The 19,368-nt window shown below is 34.8% G+C and overlaps 1 protein-coding gene across 4 annotated transcripts in view; it reads left to right on the top strand.

The window, feature by feature from the left end:
- Positions 1-19,368, top strand: part of GSK3B (glycogen synthase kinase 3 beta) — a 251,570-nt gene that overhangs the window by 162,534 nt on the left and 69,668 nt on the right. For all 4 annotated transcript variants that reach the window (XM_055260260.2, XM_055260261.2, XM_063630117.1 and 1 more), the window contains exon 7: positions 4,564-4,661. In XM_055260260.2, coding sequence (XP_055116235.2) covers positions 4,564-4,661 — 98 coding nt within the window. The remainder of the gene's footprint in view (positions 1-4,563; positions 4,662-19,368) is intronic.

Below are 19,368 nucleotides of genomic sequence, written 5' to 3'. Positions count from 1 at the left end.
AGACCCTCTGCCAGCAAAAAGATTACAACTCACTGAAGGCTTGGATGATCATTAGCATTTTTTTAGTAATAAAGTGTTTTTAAGTTAATGTATTACATTTATGTTTTTACACAATTCTATTGTACAAGTAGTAGACTACAGTATAGAGTGAACATATCTTTTATATGCACCGGGATACCAGAAGATTTGTGAGACTTGCTTTATTGTGTCTTATGGTCTGGAACCAATTCCGCAACATCTCTGACATATGCCTGTATAGAATTTTTCAAATTTTACTTTTTAGAATTTAAGATATACCTACTATTCTATTTTTCTTCCTTGGACTGTTAGAATCATAAAGCTAATAGCTTTTACCTTAAGAATTTAAATTCTAAGGAACTTTTTTTTACTTTCTTATTTAAAATCCTCCTGAAATACTTCTGAGTGTGATTACACTAGTTGGAGAATTTATTAATTAATGTTATTTCATTAAGTTAATAATGGAAGTGATAGTATGGCCATATTGCTAACATTTCCTTCATGCCATCTCTATTATTTAGTATAAAATCAGCTTAAATCACTAGTTGTTTTGCTAGATGCACTGATTCTGCAGAAGTATGCACCCAAGATGTTTAGTCATAGAAAGAACTGAATAGAGACCATTAGCTTTAATCATCATTGACCTTCTCATGTCTTCACCCCAGATGTTTAGTGATAGGAGGAACTGAATAGAGAATATTAGCTTTAATCATCATTGACCTTCTCAAGTCTTCACCCAAGATGTTTAGTGATAGAAGGAACTGAATAGAGACCATTAGCTTTAATCATCATTGACCTTCTCAAGTCATCACCCAAGATGTTTAGTGATAGAAGGAACTGAATAGAGACCATTGGCTTTAATCATTATTGACCTTTTCCTTTACTACATTTTAGCGCACTAGCCAGGAGTGAACAGAGAGAGCATGATCAGCTGGACATGAATAGGAAGCTAACAAGGAGCAACTTTAAGCTAGATGTGCAAGTGGAAACCAAAATTATTTTACTCTTACATATTGTTTCTGAAGAGAACTCCTTTAGTCCAGAAACAAAAGCATGCAAATAATAAACCAAAAACATCCCTACAGTAACAGAAAACTAAAACAAACAAAAAACAGACCTGGCCTGGTGCAGTGACTCACACCTGTAATCCCAGCACTTTGGGAGGCTGAGGTGGGCAGATCACTTGAACTCAGGAGTTTGAGACCAGCCTGGGCAACATGGTGAAAACCCGTCACTACCAAAAATTAGCCGGGCGTGGTGACATGCCCCTGTAGTCCCCACTACTTGGGAGGATGAGGTGGGAGGATGGCTTGAGGCCAGGAGGCGGAGGTTGCAGTGGGCTGAGACTCCACCACTGCACTCCAACTCCGTGACAGAATGAGACCCCCCTCTCAAAACAACAACAGCAACAGCAAAAAATAAAACAGACTTTGTGACAGCTTTTTTGTCTTTTTGATACAAATATAAATTCTCTGATATAAGCAAACACCCTAATCAGAAACACACTATCATTTTTTATTTTGCCAAATGGCAAAATGCCAAAGCACATTTTGATTTCTGCGAAGAGGCCAGCCAGCAGTTTTACCCACCATTTCCTTTGTACCCTCAGTACAAATGTTAGCCCAGTGAAGGTGTATTCTTATGAAAAGAGTTTTGCCCTCTGGGACATCTAAAAATGTCTAGAGGACCCAGGTGCAAAGAGTACAAAGTGTCCTCTGTAGACCACACTTTGAAATCTGCTTTACCAGAGAGTAGAGAGCATAATAATGTGTATATGTACGTGTATGTAATTCTCAGAGCCTTACTATGGCTGTGGTATGTGGCATATATGAATGGACAGATGAGAAATAGTACGAAGAATATTTTGCTTGTGGTCGACCTGGGTTTGAGTGTCAGGTCACTTGAAGTAAAGTGGAGATTACTGACAGTTCTGCTTTTCTGAATGCCTGTGAGGCTTAAATAAAATGTTAGTGAAAATACTGTAGAAATGTAAGGTGGTATTCTTTTTGTGGCATTTTTAGACTTGACTCTCCCCAAGAGCAAATTTCAGCCCCTTGTCTTTGGGTATGTCATTGGATTTTCTAGCTGCTTTACATTTTATTCAAATATATGATACTGATTATCTGTATATAAGATACTGGTGTAAGTTGTGCCAGAAACACCTGAAATAAAGGCAGTTTGATTCTTCTCAAAAAGTTAACGTATCATCTCACACATTAAGGAACAGTTATATAAACAGGAGTCTTTTGAACCCTAGCAAGCCTAGGTTTGGCCTCCCATTATAAACTTAGGATACTTGCCTCTTAAGACTGTAATGTTTTTAAACAGACCCTCCCAAAAATTATACTAATATAGTTACATTTTTAAATGTTTTTAACAGTAATGTTTGAAATGAAAGAGTAACTATTTCTGACAAGATTACTGTCATATTTAGATACAGCCAGAGGTAAAGCTGATGTCTCTGATTATATTATCTTACTGACAAATGGCAGAATGAGAACAAAAGGCTTCCTTAGAACAAGGAATTGAACTTACAGACAGACCCTTGAAGAAGCTGTTATGTCTTGATTGGGAATTGAGAATGATTCCAGGCCTAGCTCTGCTATTCAGTACCTTTACCTTGGGCAAGTCATTTAACTTTATCATGTCTTAATTTCCTTATCTGTGAAATAAGTGTGTTAAACTAAGATGGTCTTGAAAGATCACTTTAACATGAACCCAAGTTAAATATGAAACAAAATGCTATTCTGGCTTTAACCCCAACTAACTAAAATTCAGTGTGCCAAAGCACTATTTTTATTTTTTTGATACCTTCTATTTAGTTGAAGTTTTATTCTATCTGGAGAATTTTATCCATTTGTCCTTTGAAGTAAGAGCAGAAGTGATTTAGTGTCCTCCAGAAAGTGATTGATAAATACCTTGTTTTTACTAACTTGACTGATGTGACATGAATTGAGGGCTGCTAGTATAGTTGTCACCTGAACCTTTTGAGTATCAATCTTCTGTGATAACTTCTAGGCAAGAATATTCCTTGATGTTTTACTTTTTGTCTTCCATATTTGTAGCTAAATCTTACCTAAGAAAGTGTTTCCTATTGTTTTTTATGAAGGCATAATTATTCCCTTACAATTTTTTCAGCCTTGTGTTCTGAGATGAATCATTCCGTATTAGGAAAAAAGTTGAGTGCATATTACCTTCCATCTTATTAACTAGGTAAAGGGATGTTTTAAAACTTAGATTAAAATAAGCATTTACATAAATAAGGAGATACATCTTTTCCAATTGACTATAACAGTTAGTATTACTATTGGCTTTGAGTAAAGATTCCCTAGCAAGTTTTCATATGTGCTTCATTTAGCAATTTCCTAATATATTAAATAGGACTCTTGGTCTATATTTGCAGAATAGATGTCTTGGTTATTAACTTAGGACTGGACAAAATCAACTTGAGTTTGTTAAATGAATACTATGTCATTTTTCTAGGTCAATAAAAAGTAGTCACTGGAGCAGTGATTTCCAGTCTCTCTTGATAGTACATCTCACCACATCAGACCTTTAAAATTTTTGTTGTCAACCATTTACTGTTCCTTCTTCTCCTTCCCTACTGGTAGGTGATAAAGTCCAGCAATGATTCATATTCGTCTCCCTAAAGCACTTGAGTGTTGTTACATTAAAAACCTAGGAATCTCAGAAATCTGGAAGCTAAAAAGCAGCCTTTTTTTGTAGGAAGTCTTAATAGTGGGCTTTAAAATAGAGTGACTGTAGAGTTTATCTTCTAATCTGGTAATACTTTTGAGAGAGAAAGAGGGTGTTACTAATAATTATCCCAGGACAATGTATAAACCATAACTATCCTGGGTAAACCAGGATGTATGTATACTTTAAAGTATTTTTAAAGTGTATTAATTGAGTTAATTTTTAGAGTTTTCTCTCAGGATCGAGGCTTTCATTTTGACTTAAAAGTGGATTATTTTTATAATTTATGAAGTGAAATATATTCCTCCATCATTGCCATTCCATTTTATTTAAAAATAATATATTTAAGCATACTTTCTGTCAGTCATCCTAGAACATAAAAATCAACCATTTAAAGTCCTAAAAGTGTTCCTCAGAATTTGCACTGACTTAAAGCCCAGTGTCTGGGAGCAATTAAACCTTTCCTTGCTGCTCCTCTGTAAGTACCTACTAATATGCAGAGATTGTGTCACTTTGACTTATTTGTAAGTAAGATAAATAGATAGTCCTGCCATAGCTTTGGTACTGTAATCCTCTGTCTAGTTATTTGAAGACTTGAATACCTGAAATTTGATAATAATAGACTTTACCCTTTATTAGAATATTCCTATTGGTCTGGTTTCCTCTTTGGTAAGTTTAACATTCAATTAAAAAGAACATTAAGGAAGTTTTATGACTTTTTCTCTGTTTTGGATTGTATAATCTTTTCCTGTGATATTTACTCTGTGAGTAAAATTAGAAAATGTATACAAACATTTTTCAGCTCAAGCTATAAGGTATTAATAAGACTTTGTTTTCTTTTCTCTTTAGATGTATGGTCTGCTGGCTGTGTGTTGGCTGAGCTGTTACTAGGACAACCAATATTTCCAGGGGATAGTGGTGTGGATCAGTTGGTAGAAATAATCAAGGTGAGAAGATTGAATCAGAATATTTGAACTGGAAGGAATTTTTATGCTACTTTAATAATACATATCACACATATACACATACGAGAAACTTAAAAAATGGAGGAAGCAATCCAAGGTCACATAGCAAGTTCAGCTATAAAGTGGGTATAAGAACGCCCCCCAGCCTTTTGGTTTTTATTTGACTTACTCTTCTCTTGTATGATCCTAGAAAAGCTATTATGTATAGCTGATGCAAGAAAGGTATATATCTGTTATTTAAAGTACTTAAAAGCAAAATTGGACTATAAGCTCACTAAAATGTATGTAAGCTAAATAAAAGCAGAAGCTGTGTCTGCTTTTGCTCACTGTATACTCCCTGCTCCTAATACGCTGTGGAGCACATAGGAGATACTTGTATTTGGTCACTATTTATATTTGTTCAGTATTTATAAAATGAAAGAATGAATGCCTACATGTCTGGCTAGATCATTGATAGAAACAAAATTTTGACTTACGGATTTAATATAATTTTATTTATTGGGTCTATATGGATTTAATATAATTTTATTTATTTTAAATTTTATTTAAAGCTGAATAAAAGAAGATATGTCTGGTTTTGCTCAGACACAGCTTCTGCTTTCATTCAGCTTTGCATACATGCACCTTTATTAACAACAAATATTTAAATATTAGAATATATGTTTTCTTTTAAGAACAGTAGAGCTGAGATTTTAATTGAGTTTTTAAATGTAATTTTTTTTTTAAGTTTTAAATATCTGAGATCTTAAAGGAAGTCCCTTTACTTGAGAAAAAAAAATAAAACCTAGTGTCTAGATTTATATCACTAGATTGTTTCATTCTAAGGTTTCAGTTTGGACAAAGCAACACTACCTACTGTCTCTGGGGCTTTGTTTGTGATATCCCAAGTTTTGCATAGAATTATAAAATTGATAAATCTCCTTAGAGGTCATGTTGTCCAACATACAATGAAATAACCTTTTAGTTACATTCCTAACAAATGGTTTTCTAGTATTTTCTTGAACACTTCCAGCATCAGATTACTACTTAGGGATGCAGCTTATTCTGCATTGGACAGCTTGAATTTAGTTTTTATCATACTGAACTGTAACTCCTCAGTAGCTTCTACCAGTTGAACATAGGACTGTGATCAAGTTCTTTTCAAATCCTTGTACTTCATTCTATAAAAATAGGGATTTTTAAAATCAAAGGTGGTTTTGCTAGATATCAGCGTATGCAAGTATGGTTGAAAAGACCAGTGTGTAATAAGCGATCTTCTTTATTATCTATATAATTTCTTACAATTTGCAGCTTAGACCACTGTGATATTTGCATCTTCTTTTTGGTACCATTTTTGAGTTTCAGATCTAACCTTTTACTCTTGTTAACAGAACTATTTTCTCTTTCATTTCTGTGCTACACTTAGATGTAAATTTGAATAGTTTGCTTTCTTTATTTTCCAAAAGCCTACTCCATCATGTAAATTAATGCTCGAATATGGAGCTTGGCCAACTTTTTCTGTAAAGGAGTAGATAAAATATTTTAGGTTTTGTGGGCCAAAAGGCAAAATCGAGGATATCATATAGGTACTTCAATGACAAAAGAGAAAACACATTTTCACAAATTTTTTTATTGATGAAGTTAGAGGTATAATAATTGAGTCTTTTTTTTTTTTTTTTTAAATACAGCTCTACTAACCAGAAGAATTGAGTTCTTTTTGGGGGAATATAACCTTTCTCTTAATTGATGTTCCAAGTTAGTACTTTCTAATTATCAAATTGATGGCAAATCTGTTAATTCTTAGCTTATGGGCCTCACACAGACAATGGGCTGTAGTTTCCTGGTCTCCATTCAGCATTTCTCCTGTCCCTAGGCTTTTATTTGATGTACTTGAGCTCACCATCACCATGCTACAATTCTGTGGGCATATTGGCTATTCTATTTGTCATATATGTTTAGCTCATTAGAATTGTATCATTTCTCTACTGATTATATTTTAGAATTTTGTGGCAATTTGTCATTAATTTTAATTAATTCATACATAATACAAGTAGAATTTCTGAGGAAGCTAAGTGAGCATCTGTGATAATTCCCTATCTCATGCCTGCCATAATACTTTATAAACCTTTAAGTCTAGAGCTTGTTTGTACCACTTTTTGTTAGTCCTTGTAATTCATTTTCTGCTAATATTAGTTTATACTACTTGCTTAATATATTTTGTTACTGATAAATTCGGACTTCGTTTTCATTAAGTGCTTATTTTTTGCAAAATGGTCCATGATCAATATGTAGTAGCAGGCCAACTCTGAAATAAAACACTCATCGTTTATGTGCTATGCTGTCATCTTGCATTTATAAGAAATGTACTTATCGCCTTACTTTAGTAAGTTCCAAGATCACTGCTTATAGGAAGTTTTGATAATGATATAAGATAAGAGAACTGAAGTATTTCCAAGCATCCAGGACATTTGGGGATATCTGGTTTCTAGGTGCCTTCTATTGTTCTTGACCGTGGCTGCCCAGGATAGATGGAATTACCAGTAGTAGTTTACCGTCCATTTATTGACTGGAAGTTACCACACATTGCACGGAGACTCTAGGCTTTGTATTTTGTGCAAGTGTATATATGTTTAGTATAGTTCTAAGTCTTATTGCATGAAGGTTAATAAACTTCATAAGAGTGTTGCGTGTGTGTGTTTAATGTAGCCCCAAATCTTACTGGTCCAGCCAGGGGCAGTAGTTCATGCCTGTAACCCCAGCACTTTGGGAGGCTGAGGTGGGTGGATTGCTTGAGCCCAGGAGTTTGAGACTAGCCTAGGGAACATGGCGAAACCCAGTCTCTACAAAAAAAATAGAAAAATTAGCCAGGCATAGTGGCACACACCTGTAGCCCCAGCTACTTGGGAGCCTGAAGTGGGAGGATAGCTTCAGCCCGGGAGACAAATGTTGCAGTAAACCAAGATTATGCCCCTGTACTCCACCTGTGTGACAGAGCGAGGCTGTGTCAATGAGTCCATCAATAAAATAATAAATAATATCACAGCTAAGCATGGTGGCTAACACCTGTAATCCCAACACTTTGGGAGGCTGAGGTGGGCAGATCACTTGAGGTCAAGAGTTCAAGACCGGCCTGACCAACATGGTGAAACTCTGTCTCTACTAAAAATACAAAAACTAGCCAGGCGCCATGGCGCACACCTGTAGTCCTGGGTACTACAGAGGCTGAGGCAGGAGAATTGCTTGAATCTGGGAGGCAGATGTTGCAGTGAGCCAAGTGCCACTGCACTCTAGCCTGGGTAACAGACTCAGATTTTGTCGCAAATAAATAAATAAATAAATAATAAATATCAAATCTTTTTCTTTCTCCTTCCTTCCTGCCTGCCTCCCTCCTTCCCTCCCTCCTTCCTATTATTGCTAACATCTGTTCCTCAAATGTTAAATATATATGAGGTCTCATTTAAATAAAAATTCCTAAGAAATGCTGATCTAGCTATTCTAGTTTTCCTGATATAAGTTGGAAAAGAGAAGTTGTATGTGTTTGTTTTCAAAATTAAATGTTATTAAGACATTTTGTATTTTAAACAAGTACTTTCATGTACTGATAAACATGGCTTTAAGAATAGATTTGAAATTTTCATAAAGGTGGTCTCATAAATGCCCAGTTCAGTTCTCACGTTTTTTAAGGTAATAGTCATGCACCCTTAGTGCTTATGATAACTAGGGAACTCGTATTAAACGGTTCTTTTCTGCTTTCTTTTCATTTTCTCCCTTGAAAACCTCGTAAGAGAGTATCTGGGGGAAGCTAACCCTGGAAAAATGGATAACTTTTCTCTGAATTTGAGTTTAAGCAAAAAAAAGAAAGTGGATAATCATATAATAAGCTTTATGAAGTTTTTTTATGTGGTAGACTTGCCTCATTATTTTATAAACTTTTGCCTCATTTTATAAACTTTCTGAGCAGGGACTTTTTTTTATTCTTATGTTTTAATATCTGAGGGCACCAAAATAATTTTTAATTAAGGTTTGTATTGAATTAACTTGTTAAACCATTGTCCATTCATGAATTTGAAATTAGCTGGGAATTAATAAGAAAAGTTAATGTGGTTGTTGTGTATGTTGTTTATTGACTCAGATGTCCATGCCAGTAATTTACAGCATAAGTAAAACAGTTTAATTAAACGAACTGTGTCTCATTCTAGCTAACATTTTTAATTTTCCTCACTGCCCTCTAATAAGGTTTTTGTAAAATATTTAGAATAAAATCCAAATATATTATCTTTAGAACAAGTTAAAAGTATAAGAACAGATTTGAAAGTCATGGAAAATCATTTCTAAGCATGAAAAAAAGTATTTAACTTTCTGAAGTTAATTTCATGCATAGAATTGTCAGATCAGCATTTCATTATGCCATTTGACCTCTACATATCAAAAATGTTTGGATTTTCACAGCATTTGTAAAAAGACAAATTCCGTTAGGGACTTCTCAGACAATGTGCTTTTTTTCCTTTTCATTCTTCCTTAATATAAAAACCTCAAGAAATATATGATATAGTTCCAGATACCTGGGAAAAAATAAAACATTTTTGGAAAATCTCTACCAGGAATTTTGCCAAATGTAATGTTCACTGACATATAACATTGTCCTTTGGCACCTCTGCAGTTGGCCATAGCAGTGGAGCTTTGTAGAAGAGAGTCCTGTGAAGGCTTGTATAATGCTGGTGAAGGTAATAATTTTTAATGACAGTTACTTTTTTTATAACTACATAGTCTTAGATTTTATATGCTCAATGCAGAAGACTGAGAAAGCACAGGCAAATAGACAAAAAAAAATCACTTACTGTTCTAGCACATCATGAAAAATATTTCTATAAATATTTTCATATACTATATTTTCTTTTTATTTAAATAAAAATACCATCTTACTGCTTTGTAGACTTTTAAAAACTGAACAATTAAGTATATTTTTTAATGACTACATAGATTCTGCTGCATGATTATATTTGGAATTACATAATTGATTCTGAAAATAACAGCATTAGGTAAAGTGATATAGCATTGTGTTTCAAGAAGTTTACATGATACATTGGCTTTCGTAAGTTTGATTATTAACTTCCTTACATAAATGACAAGTGTCCCCCAAAAATTCCATATAAGCAATCTAGGAAGTTTTGGACCTGGGAATGCTGTAAGTTTTACTAATAATTTCTCCCCTCCACTCTTCAAACTTTAAAACATAAATTTCAAATAAGGTAAAATGAACTTCAGTCCAGAGTTTAATTTCTGGATTAAACTATCACGAAACTAACAATTTTAAAATAAACCAACCATTTGTAGAATTTTTTAATTTTAAATATTAAAATTCCTACAGAGATAGTTTCATTTATATCATAAACACTTATGCTATAGGAATAATTTGACTATTGCTTTTGAATAGAAGAGTTTTAGGACAGAATTAGTCAATGCTCCACCTCTTGATAATAGAATTTCAGTATAGTTTTCATAGTTTTTGTAACTGGCCTTTAGAATTTGGGTATATCTCTTCTAAAAAGCTTGACATTAAATATATTGATACTTAAATTATTTGCAATAATAAAATTATTTTATAAGGCAGTTAAATTTTCTTAATTTCTTTTGTAATACAGCTTTACTAAACTACTGTTTAGTTTCCTCTTAACATTAATTAACCAACTTAGATATTTATGTAGATAGCTCTTACACAGAGAAGAGCTAGTAATTTCAGTTATCTCTAACTGAAATTTTATGTAAGAAATTTGAAAGTACAACACAGATGCAAATAAACTTTTGATTATGCTATGGGAGCCAAGTAGATGGGCTTCATTTCTTATGATGTCTATCCGTAGAAAAAGATTTAGAAGGACCTACAAATTCTGTAGTGGAGAATAGAATTAAGGGAAGGGGAAAAGGAGAGAATTTTTATTTTTTGCTTTTTACTACTCTGTGATGTTGATTTTTTTAAGCAATCGTATCTTTTTACAGTTGCAGGACTTACGAAAAAGTAGTTGCTTTCAATTTTTTGTTTTTGTTAATAAAAACAGTTCTACAGAAGTTGAGAGTTACATTTTTGTTACAAATGTTTGTCTAAATAATTGTTTTCCTAGGCTTTCAGTTTGATGCTTGTTTGTGGTATAATTTAGACAAAAAGATCAGTGGATCCCTGGCTCCTCAGAATTCTACATTTTCCAATATTGAGAAATGGCTGCTCATCATAAAAGCTGCCACTCAGTGAGATCTTACTTTGTGCCAGGCACTGGGTTAAGCACTTTACACTCATTACCACACTTAATTCTTATATTAACCCTAAGAAGTAAGCATCACTACTACTACTATTACTGTTACTACAGTAGTCTCCTGATATCCACAGGTATCATGTTCTACTGTTTTAGTTACCCAGAGCCAATCACAGTTCAGAAACATTAAGTGGAAAATTTTAGTAATAAACAATTTATGAGTTTTAAATTGCATGCTGTTCTGAGTAGTATGCTGAAATCTCATGCTGTCCTGCTTCATTCCTCCTGGGACGTGAATGCTCCCTTTGTCCAGTATATCCATGCTGTATACACTACCTGCCCATTAGTCATCGACATCCTTTGCTCCTGACATCCAGTCATGGACATTATTATGGCTCACTGATCCAGGATCATTCCAAGCAGATGATCCTTCTCCTGGTGTATGGTCAGAAGATCGTTAGTAGACTAAGGCTATGTCACAAGGCCTGTGTAATTCACCTCACTTCATCTTACCGCATAGGCATTTTATCATCTCACATCACAAGAAGAAGGATAAGTGTAGTATAAGAAAATATTTTGAGAGACTACATTCACAGAACTTTACAGTATATCATTTTCATTGTTGTTGCTTTTAATCTCTTACTGTGCCTAATTTATAAATTAAACTTTATGATAGGTATGTATGTATAGGAAAAACATAGTATATAGTTTGGTACTATATATGTTTTCAGGCATCCACTGGGGGTCTTGGAACATATCCTCCACAGTTAAGGGGAAACTACTGTATTACCGTATATACAGGAAGAGTAGGGTGGTGGAAAAACCATCTGATTCATCTGTAGCTCAATTTATGGCCTCTATTCATGGAATTTTGTGCCTTTGGGAAAAACTATATGATCCTTAATGTCAACTTGATACCCAGAACCCATTGAGTCGTATTTATTACTTATTATAGGTATATTGTAAAAATTTGTGTCTACCAGCAAATTAGTGATGCAACCCCTAAATCTTACTGTAGTGAAATCAATTTGAGGTATCTTTAGGTTTAATTTTGTTTCAACCATTGTAATGGTCAGTTCCTTTGCCTTGCTTTCGATTACACATGGTCCCCACGATTCCTTTGCTTTGCTTTCAGTTACAGACAGTCCCCGACTTAGGATGGCTTAATGATTTTTTGACTTTCCAATACTGGGAAAGCAGCACAGATTCAGTGAAAACTGTATTTTGAGTACCTGTACAACCATTCTATTTTTCACTTTCAAGACAGTATTCAATAGGTTACATGAGATATTTGACACTTTATCATAAGTAGTCTTTGTGTTTGATTATTTTGCCCAACTGTAGGCTAATGTAATTATGCTGAGCACATTTAAGGGTAGTCTAGGCTGAGCTATGATTTCAGCAGATTGGAGATACTGTTTGCATTTTCAGCTTAGGATATTTTCAACTTACTATGTATGGGTTTACCATGATATGACCCCATTGTAAATCAAGGAGCTTCTGTACAGTTCAACCTTATTTTCACCGTCTTCATTTAGCAAATATTTTAGATTTTAATTATCTTATCCCTGTCCTATAGTTTGTTCAGTGCCCATGTGTACCTACACTCTTGTTTCCTGGTTTAACATTTTCATTGTCAGACAATCTTTCTTTTTCTTTTCTTTTCTTTTCTTTTTTTTTTTTTCGAGACAGAGTCTTGCTCTGTCACCCAGGCTGGAAGTTCAGTGGCGCTGTCTTGGCTGACTGCAACCTCTGCCTCCCAGGTTCAAGCGATTCTCCTGCCTCAGCCTCCCAAGTAGCTGGGACTGTAGGCGTGCCTGGCTAATTTTTGTATTTTTAGTAGAGATGAGGTTTCACAGTGTTGGCCAGGCTGGTCTCAAACTCCTGACCTCAGGTGATCCACCTGCCTCAGCCTCCCAAAGTGCTGGGATTACAGATGTGAGCCACCACGCCTGGCCCAGACAATCTCTAATTTAGACAGAGGTCTAAGATATCAAATCAGAGTGTAATAGGTATAAAATAGCTCTTTTTGGTAAGTTTTTGATGGATACATGATGCGTCTTTGCAAACATGCATTTGGAGTTTAATATCATATGTTACCTTTTGACATTTTTTGTGCTGCTATCGAGCTTTTGTGTTGTTAATAGATTGCAGAGACTGTTTATTAAACTGATCTCATTTTTTCACTCCCAGGACGTGTGTACACCCTATTACACATTTTGGTACAGATTTTTTTACTTGTAATACTCACAGTATGTAATACATAAACAAGGCGTTTGTTGATTGTGTTAGTTGGTACTTAATTTGTTCTTGTATTATCAGTTAAATGTTTTCGTTTATTGCTGACTAGAGCAGCAGCTCTTAATAGTTTTTGAATCATGGACTACTTTGAAAATCTATTAATAGCAGTGGACACTTCCCCCCAGAAAAATGAATAAATACCAAACAGTTTGTATGCAACTTTAGGTGATTCTTGGCCTTCCCATAGCTCTCCCAAGAACTCCAGGGTAAACATCTTTACACTGTTATAGTACAAGGAAATATGACTACAGTTAATAATAACCACCTGTAGAAAGTAGATATTACACATACGATATGATGCCAACATTTTTAAAATAAGTGAAAGAGTAACGGAGGCATTAAAAGAATTATTCTAATGCAGTAACTGCTCAACATTAGTATAATGTTTTCCATAGACCAGAGGAAACATTAATTTTAACTAATATTATGAAATTTTATTTGGTCTACAGTAACTTACTCATACTTAGCTAAATCCCTGTATACTTAAAAGTATGTGTGCCTAGACATGGAAAAATAACTTCCTGGCAATGTAGCTCAGTTTATCTTTTGACTTGTGGATAATGGCATCCATTTGAAATCGTTACTTTTCCCAGAATATGCAGTGTAGTTATTTACTAATTTGCCAGTGATGTTTTATTTATACAAAGAAACTTTTTTCCAGACAAACTGAAGTTTCATGACATTGTCACTTCAAAACTAATTTATTTATAGTTGTATTTTAGGACCTGAGTCAAAAGACCATCCATATGATTACTTTTCCTGGGATATAATACCCTGTAGTCATCAACTGCAGATTCTTGTGCAGGGTTGCCTTTTGAGTTATTTTGTGTGTTTACCTAATTTCAGGGCCTCAGTTTAATACATTTTCTTTGGAGCAATCTATAAAGTATATGAAGGGGCAGGTGAGAGGTGGGACAGGGACAGAAATCTGTCAGGTTGACAGCAGGCATATGCTAGACCCCTGACTTCAGGACCTATGTTTTACTAAGGAATTCTTGCTTCCTTTTTTGTAATAAAAGGTTAAAATGTTTGACACCAATGATTCTTAATAGTTGGCTAGTAGGAAAAGTATAAGAAACTAGCAATCTTGTAGAAAGAGGCATTTCTAGTTTTTAAAAGTATACTGAATGCTATTTCATATTTATAAAGCAATATTTTATTGTTTATTTGATATATAAGATATCAAGACAATGTGAAGGAATCTTGGCTTGTGGTGCTACAAAGAACTGTAGTGTTAGTGATTCTCAAAGGAAAGTAAAACTGGTTGATGTGTATACAGATTTTTACATGTATTTTTTTTAAATCCAAGAGATTCATATACTCCCCTTTCTATTTTATACTGCTTCCTTGAGAATACCACTTTAGCCGAAATTCACCTAGAAAAAAAGGTCTTTTGACTCCTATGAATATGTATCAACCAAAAATGAATTTTTCACTTTATGTTCAATAGTTTACATAATCAAAACTTTTTGGCAGGGAGGGAGATGACTTGTTTCCAAGTATAAGTTTTTATTTAGTAAGAAAAGAATGAAGTCCGAAACAGTCTTGAAAAAGAAAAAGTTGGAGGAGTCACTTTTTTTTTTTTTTTTTTTTTTTGAGACAGAGTCTCGCTCTGTCACCCAGGCTGGAGTGCAGTGGTACAATCATGGCTTACCGTAGCCTGCACCTTCTTGGCTCAAGCTGTCCTCCCACCTTAGCCTCTTGAGTAGCTGGGACTACAGGTACACACCACCATGCCTGGTAAATTTTTGTATTTTTTGTTATAGATAGGTTTTCACCATGTTGCCCGGGCTAGTCTCAAACTTCTGGGCTCAAGAAGTGATCCGCCTACCTTGGCCTCCTGAAGTGCTGGGATTACAGGCATGATCCACCACGCCCAGCCACACTTCTTGTTTTCAAAACTTATTACACAACTGCAGTAATCAAGACAATGTATTACTGGCATGAATGTAGCCATACAGATCAATCTAAGTAGAATGGAGAGTCTAGAAATAAACCTTTATATTTATTGTCAATTGATTTTTGACAAGGATTCCAAGACAATTCAATGGGGGAAAGAATAGTCTTTTCAACAAATGGTGCTTGGACAACTGGATCCATATGCAAAAGAATGAAGTTGGACCCCTACCTCACACCATATACAAAAATTATACAGCTTGTGGAGAAAAGGGAATCCTTGTACACTGTTGTTAGGAATGTAAATTAGTACAACCATTATGAAAAACTATATGGAGTTTCCTCAAAAAACTGAAAACAAAATTACAGTATGATCCAGCAGTTCCACTTCTAGGTATCTATCCTGAAGACCTGAAGTCAGTATGTCAAAGAGATATCTGTACTCCCAAGTTCTGTTCACAAAAGCCAAGATACAGAAACAACAGAAGTACCTATCAGTGGATGAATTGAAGGAAAAATATGGTATATATATATCCACTACAGTGGAATACTACTTAGCCTTAAGAAAGAAGGAAATTCTGTCATTTGTGACAACATGGGTGAATCTGGAGGACATTATGCTAAGTAGAGTAAGTCAGGCATAGAAAGAGAAATACTCCATGGTCTTACTAATATGTGGATTCTGAAACAATTGAATTCCAGAAGCAGAGAGAAGAATAGTGTTTACCAGAAGGTGGAGAGGATGGGAAATGTTGGTCAAAGGGTACAAAATTATAGTTAGACAGAAGGAACAAATGATAAGTATTTAATGTAATGGATATGTTAATTAGTCTGATTCTGTTATTCCACATGGTATACCCATAGTATCACTGTTTACCTCAAAACTATATACAATTATAATTCGTCAATTAATTAAAAACAAATGAATTCAGAATGAATCAAAGACCCAAATGTTAGAGCCAAAACTATAAAACTCGTAGAAGGAAACAGTTATAAATCTTTGTCAACTTCAATTAGTCAATATTTTCATACATGTAACACAAAAAACATACATTATAAAAGAAAATAGAAGTAAATTGGACTTTGTCAAATTTAAAAACTTGTACTTTAGAAGACAGCGTCAAGAAAGTTAAAAGACAATTGGAGAAAATTTTTACAAATTATGTCTAGTAAGGGATTTGTATCTACAGTATGTAAGGAATTCTTACAACTCAATAATAAAAAGAAAACCCACTTGAAAAATGGGCAAAGAATTGGCATAGGCACTTCTCTAAAGAAGATACACAAATGGCCAGTAAGCATACAAAAAGATGCTTAACATCATTATTCATCAAAGAAATGCAAGTCAATACCATAAGGAATACTATTATCACACTCTCCGTAATGACTAAAATAAAAAGACAGTAACTAATGTTGGTGAGGATATGGGGAAACTGGAACCTTCATGCATTGCTGGTGTGGTTGTAAAATAATGCAAACCTTGTAAAATAATGCAAAGTTTGGCACTTCCTCAAAATATTAAACATTGAGTTACATGACCCAGCAATTCAGCTTGTAGGTATATATCCTAATAATTGAAAACTTATATCCACACAAAACATGTACGCAAAGTTTATAGCAATGTTATATAGCCAAAAAAGGGAACAATTAAAATTTCTAGCAACTGATGAATGGAAAAGAAAATGTCACACACAAAAGGCCACATATAATTCCATTCTATTTATATTAAATGTCCAGAATAGACAGATTGTGGAGACAAAAAGATAGTGGTTGTGGGGAGCTGGGGGGAATGGGAATGATGGCTCATGGATACAGGCTGTCATTTTGAGGTAATGAACATGTTCTAAAATTAGATAGCAGTGATGATTGCACACCTCTGTAAATGTAGTAAAAATCACTCAGTTGTATAAGGGATGGGTTTCATGATATATGAAGTACAGTAAAGCTTTTTTTTTTTAAGGCAAAAGTGAGCACATCTATCTGTAAAAGAATATCTTTGTCATTTCCACTGCATCTTAAGGAAGGCAATAAACCCTGACTATAGTTTTGTAAAGGACTCTAGAGGATTTCTCACAGTTGTACCTTCCACCCCAATTGCCCCCTAAAAGGGAAGGAGAGCCAATCAACTTGAGTTAAATGACAGGCAAGAAAGAGTGAATGAAATAGAGTATAGTCCCCCCTTTAGTAGTTCATTCTCTCTAGTTTAAATACTTTACCCAAATTGTTTACTTGTGCTCAAGTAATGTGACAGCTTGCTGCTCTGAAAAGTGATGAAAATCGCTGAAGTTCTTAATGGGGCTTTAAGACTTGTATTGCTGCAGCTATAGCTTTTTGCTCTTTGCCTTTTGGAAATTGGAAGGAAACCCTGAGAGAGAAATATTGCACCCCAAGAAAATGGTTGCTTATACCAACTTGTAATCATATAGTATAGGGGAGAGGTATAAACTGGATAAAATCTGCATTATTGAGCTTATTACTTTAGCTACCTACAACTAGTAGATTTAAAAAGTAAAACTTGCTGGGTGCTGTGGTTCATGCAGTAATCCTAGCACTGTGGGAGGCTGAGATGGGTGGATCACTTGAGGCCAGGAGCTCAAGACCAACATGACGAAGCCTCATCTCTATTAAAAATATAAACATTAGCTGGGTGTGGTGGAGCACACCTGTAATCCCAGCTACTCAGGAGGCTGAAGCACAAGAATCGCTTGAACCTGCGAGGTAGAGGTTGCAGTGAGCCAAGATTGCACCACCGCAGCATACCAGCCAGGCTGGCAGAGCAAGACTCTGTCACAAATAATAGATAAATAGTAAAATCTGTAAATTGTAGGAAAATGCCAGAGGAGATGACATTTCATATCAGTCCTCTATAAGTGAAAATGATAGTGATTCCATTGTCATTAGACTGATATTTTGAAACAGAATACATGTTTTCTATTTAGAGAAATTTGTCCTGTTGAGGATATAGCAGCCAATCTAACACAACCCAACACTCCAAATTCCATATGCAGTTCTTTTATGCAGAAAAGAAATGAAGGTGTCTAGGTATTCAACCATTTATACAATGATTATGTTGTGTTATATAATTTCATTTTTAAAACCTTTATTGAATTCATTATCTATAGGCCTAGCCATACATCCCTTTAGTCTTTCAAGGTACATACTACATTAACTACATGCATTAATTTAGTGAACAGTTTTTACTAGGTGCTGGGCAAGAACTTAGAGGTTTCTTGCCTTCAGGGGCTTCAGAGACTGATGGATGGGAGGAGAGGAACAACTTAGGGCAAACCCAGTATTATTCCAGATGTCTGAGCAGAGTACAAAGGCAGAAGCATTTCACTCAGAGTAGTGCTGTCTGGAAAGCCTTCTTAGGAGAGCTAACCATTGAGCTGAATCTTGAAACATGAAAAAGCATTTACCAGATAGGGAGGGGAAGGGAGTGGATAAATATTTAGTAAAACTAGGTTTGGTGTGTTTCTTTATGGTTGTTGCTTAAGGTTCTGCCTGGTGAGTTGATAGAATATGAGTTTACCAGGAAGGAGAAGACTGGAGCTGTTGACGGTGGCCAGATCACATTAGCTTGTAAGCAGTTGGAAGCAATTGCAGGATTTTAAGCAGAGTAGCAACATTTCTAATAGGCTTTCTTTTTTTTCCACAAAATCAGTGTACAAAAATCACAAGCATTCTTGTACACCAATCACAGACAAACAGGGAGCCAAATCATGAGTGAACTCCCATTCACAATTGCTTTCTTTTACTTCGCTCTTAAAGGCTACACATGCACCTCTATTGCTGAAGTTTGGCGACCTCTGGTGTTGAACTATAAAATAAACAAGGTTGTGCAAGAAGTACTAGCGTTTCAGAGCTTTTGTCAGTTGCTTTTTGTCAGGTGCTTCTTGGGCCATATTACTTCTTTGAAGACAGTAATTATCAACTCATAATTCCTGTGTTGATATTTTTCAGTGTTTGGATAAATTTGTAACTAGGTGGGACCAGGAACAGATAAATTGATTGATTTAATAGTAAGGGGATGAACAGCATCCCCAAAGGGGTGGGGCAGGCTGATCTTGATGCTTTTTGCAACAAATGGAAAGATCATGAGTTCTAGTAATAGATAACTGAGAATATGTTCTCTCCCCATTGGTGTGATAATTTTTTAAATTCCCCCCTCTGTTGTATGAAATATACTTACAGAAGAGTGCATAAAACATTTCCATGTGGTTTAATTTCCTTTAAGTCAAAAAAGAACTCAGTTTTCAGGAAAT

Source organism: Symphalangus syndactylus, chromosome 21 (assembly GCF_028878055.3).
Source record: "Symphalangus syndactylus isolate Jambi chromosome 21, NHGRI_mSymSyn1-v2.1_pri, whole genome shotgun sequence".
Classification (NCBI taxonomy): Eukaryota; Metazoa; Chordata; class Mammalia; order Primates; family Hylobatidae; genus Symphalangus; species Symphalangus syndactylus.
This window is presented reverse-complemented; position numbering and strand designations above follow the sequence as displayed.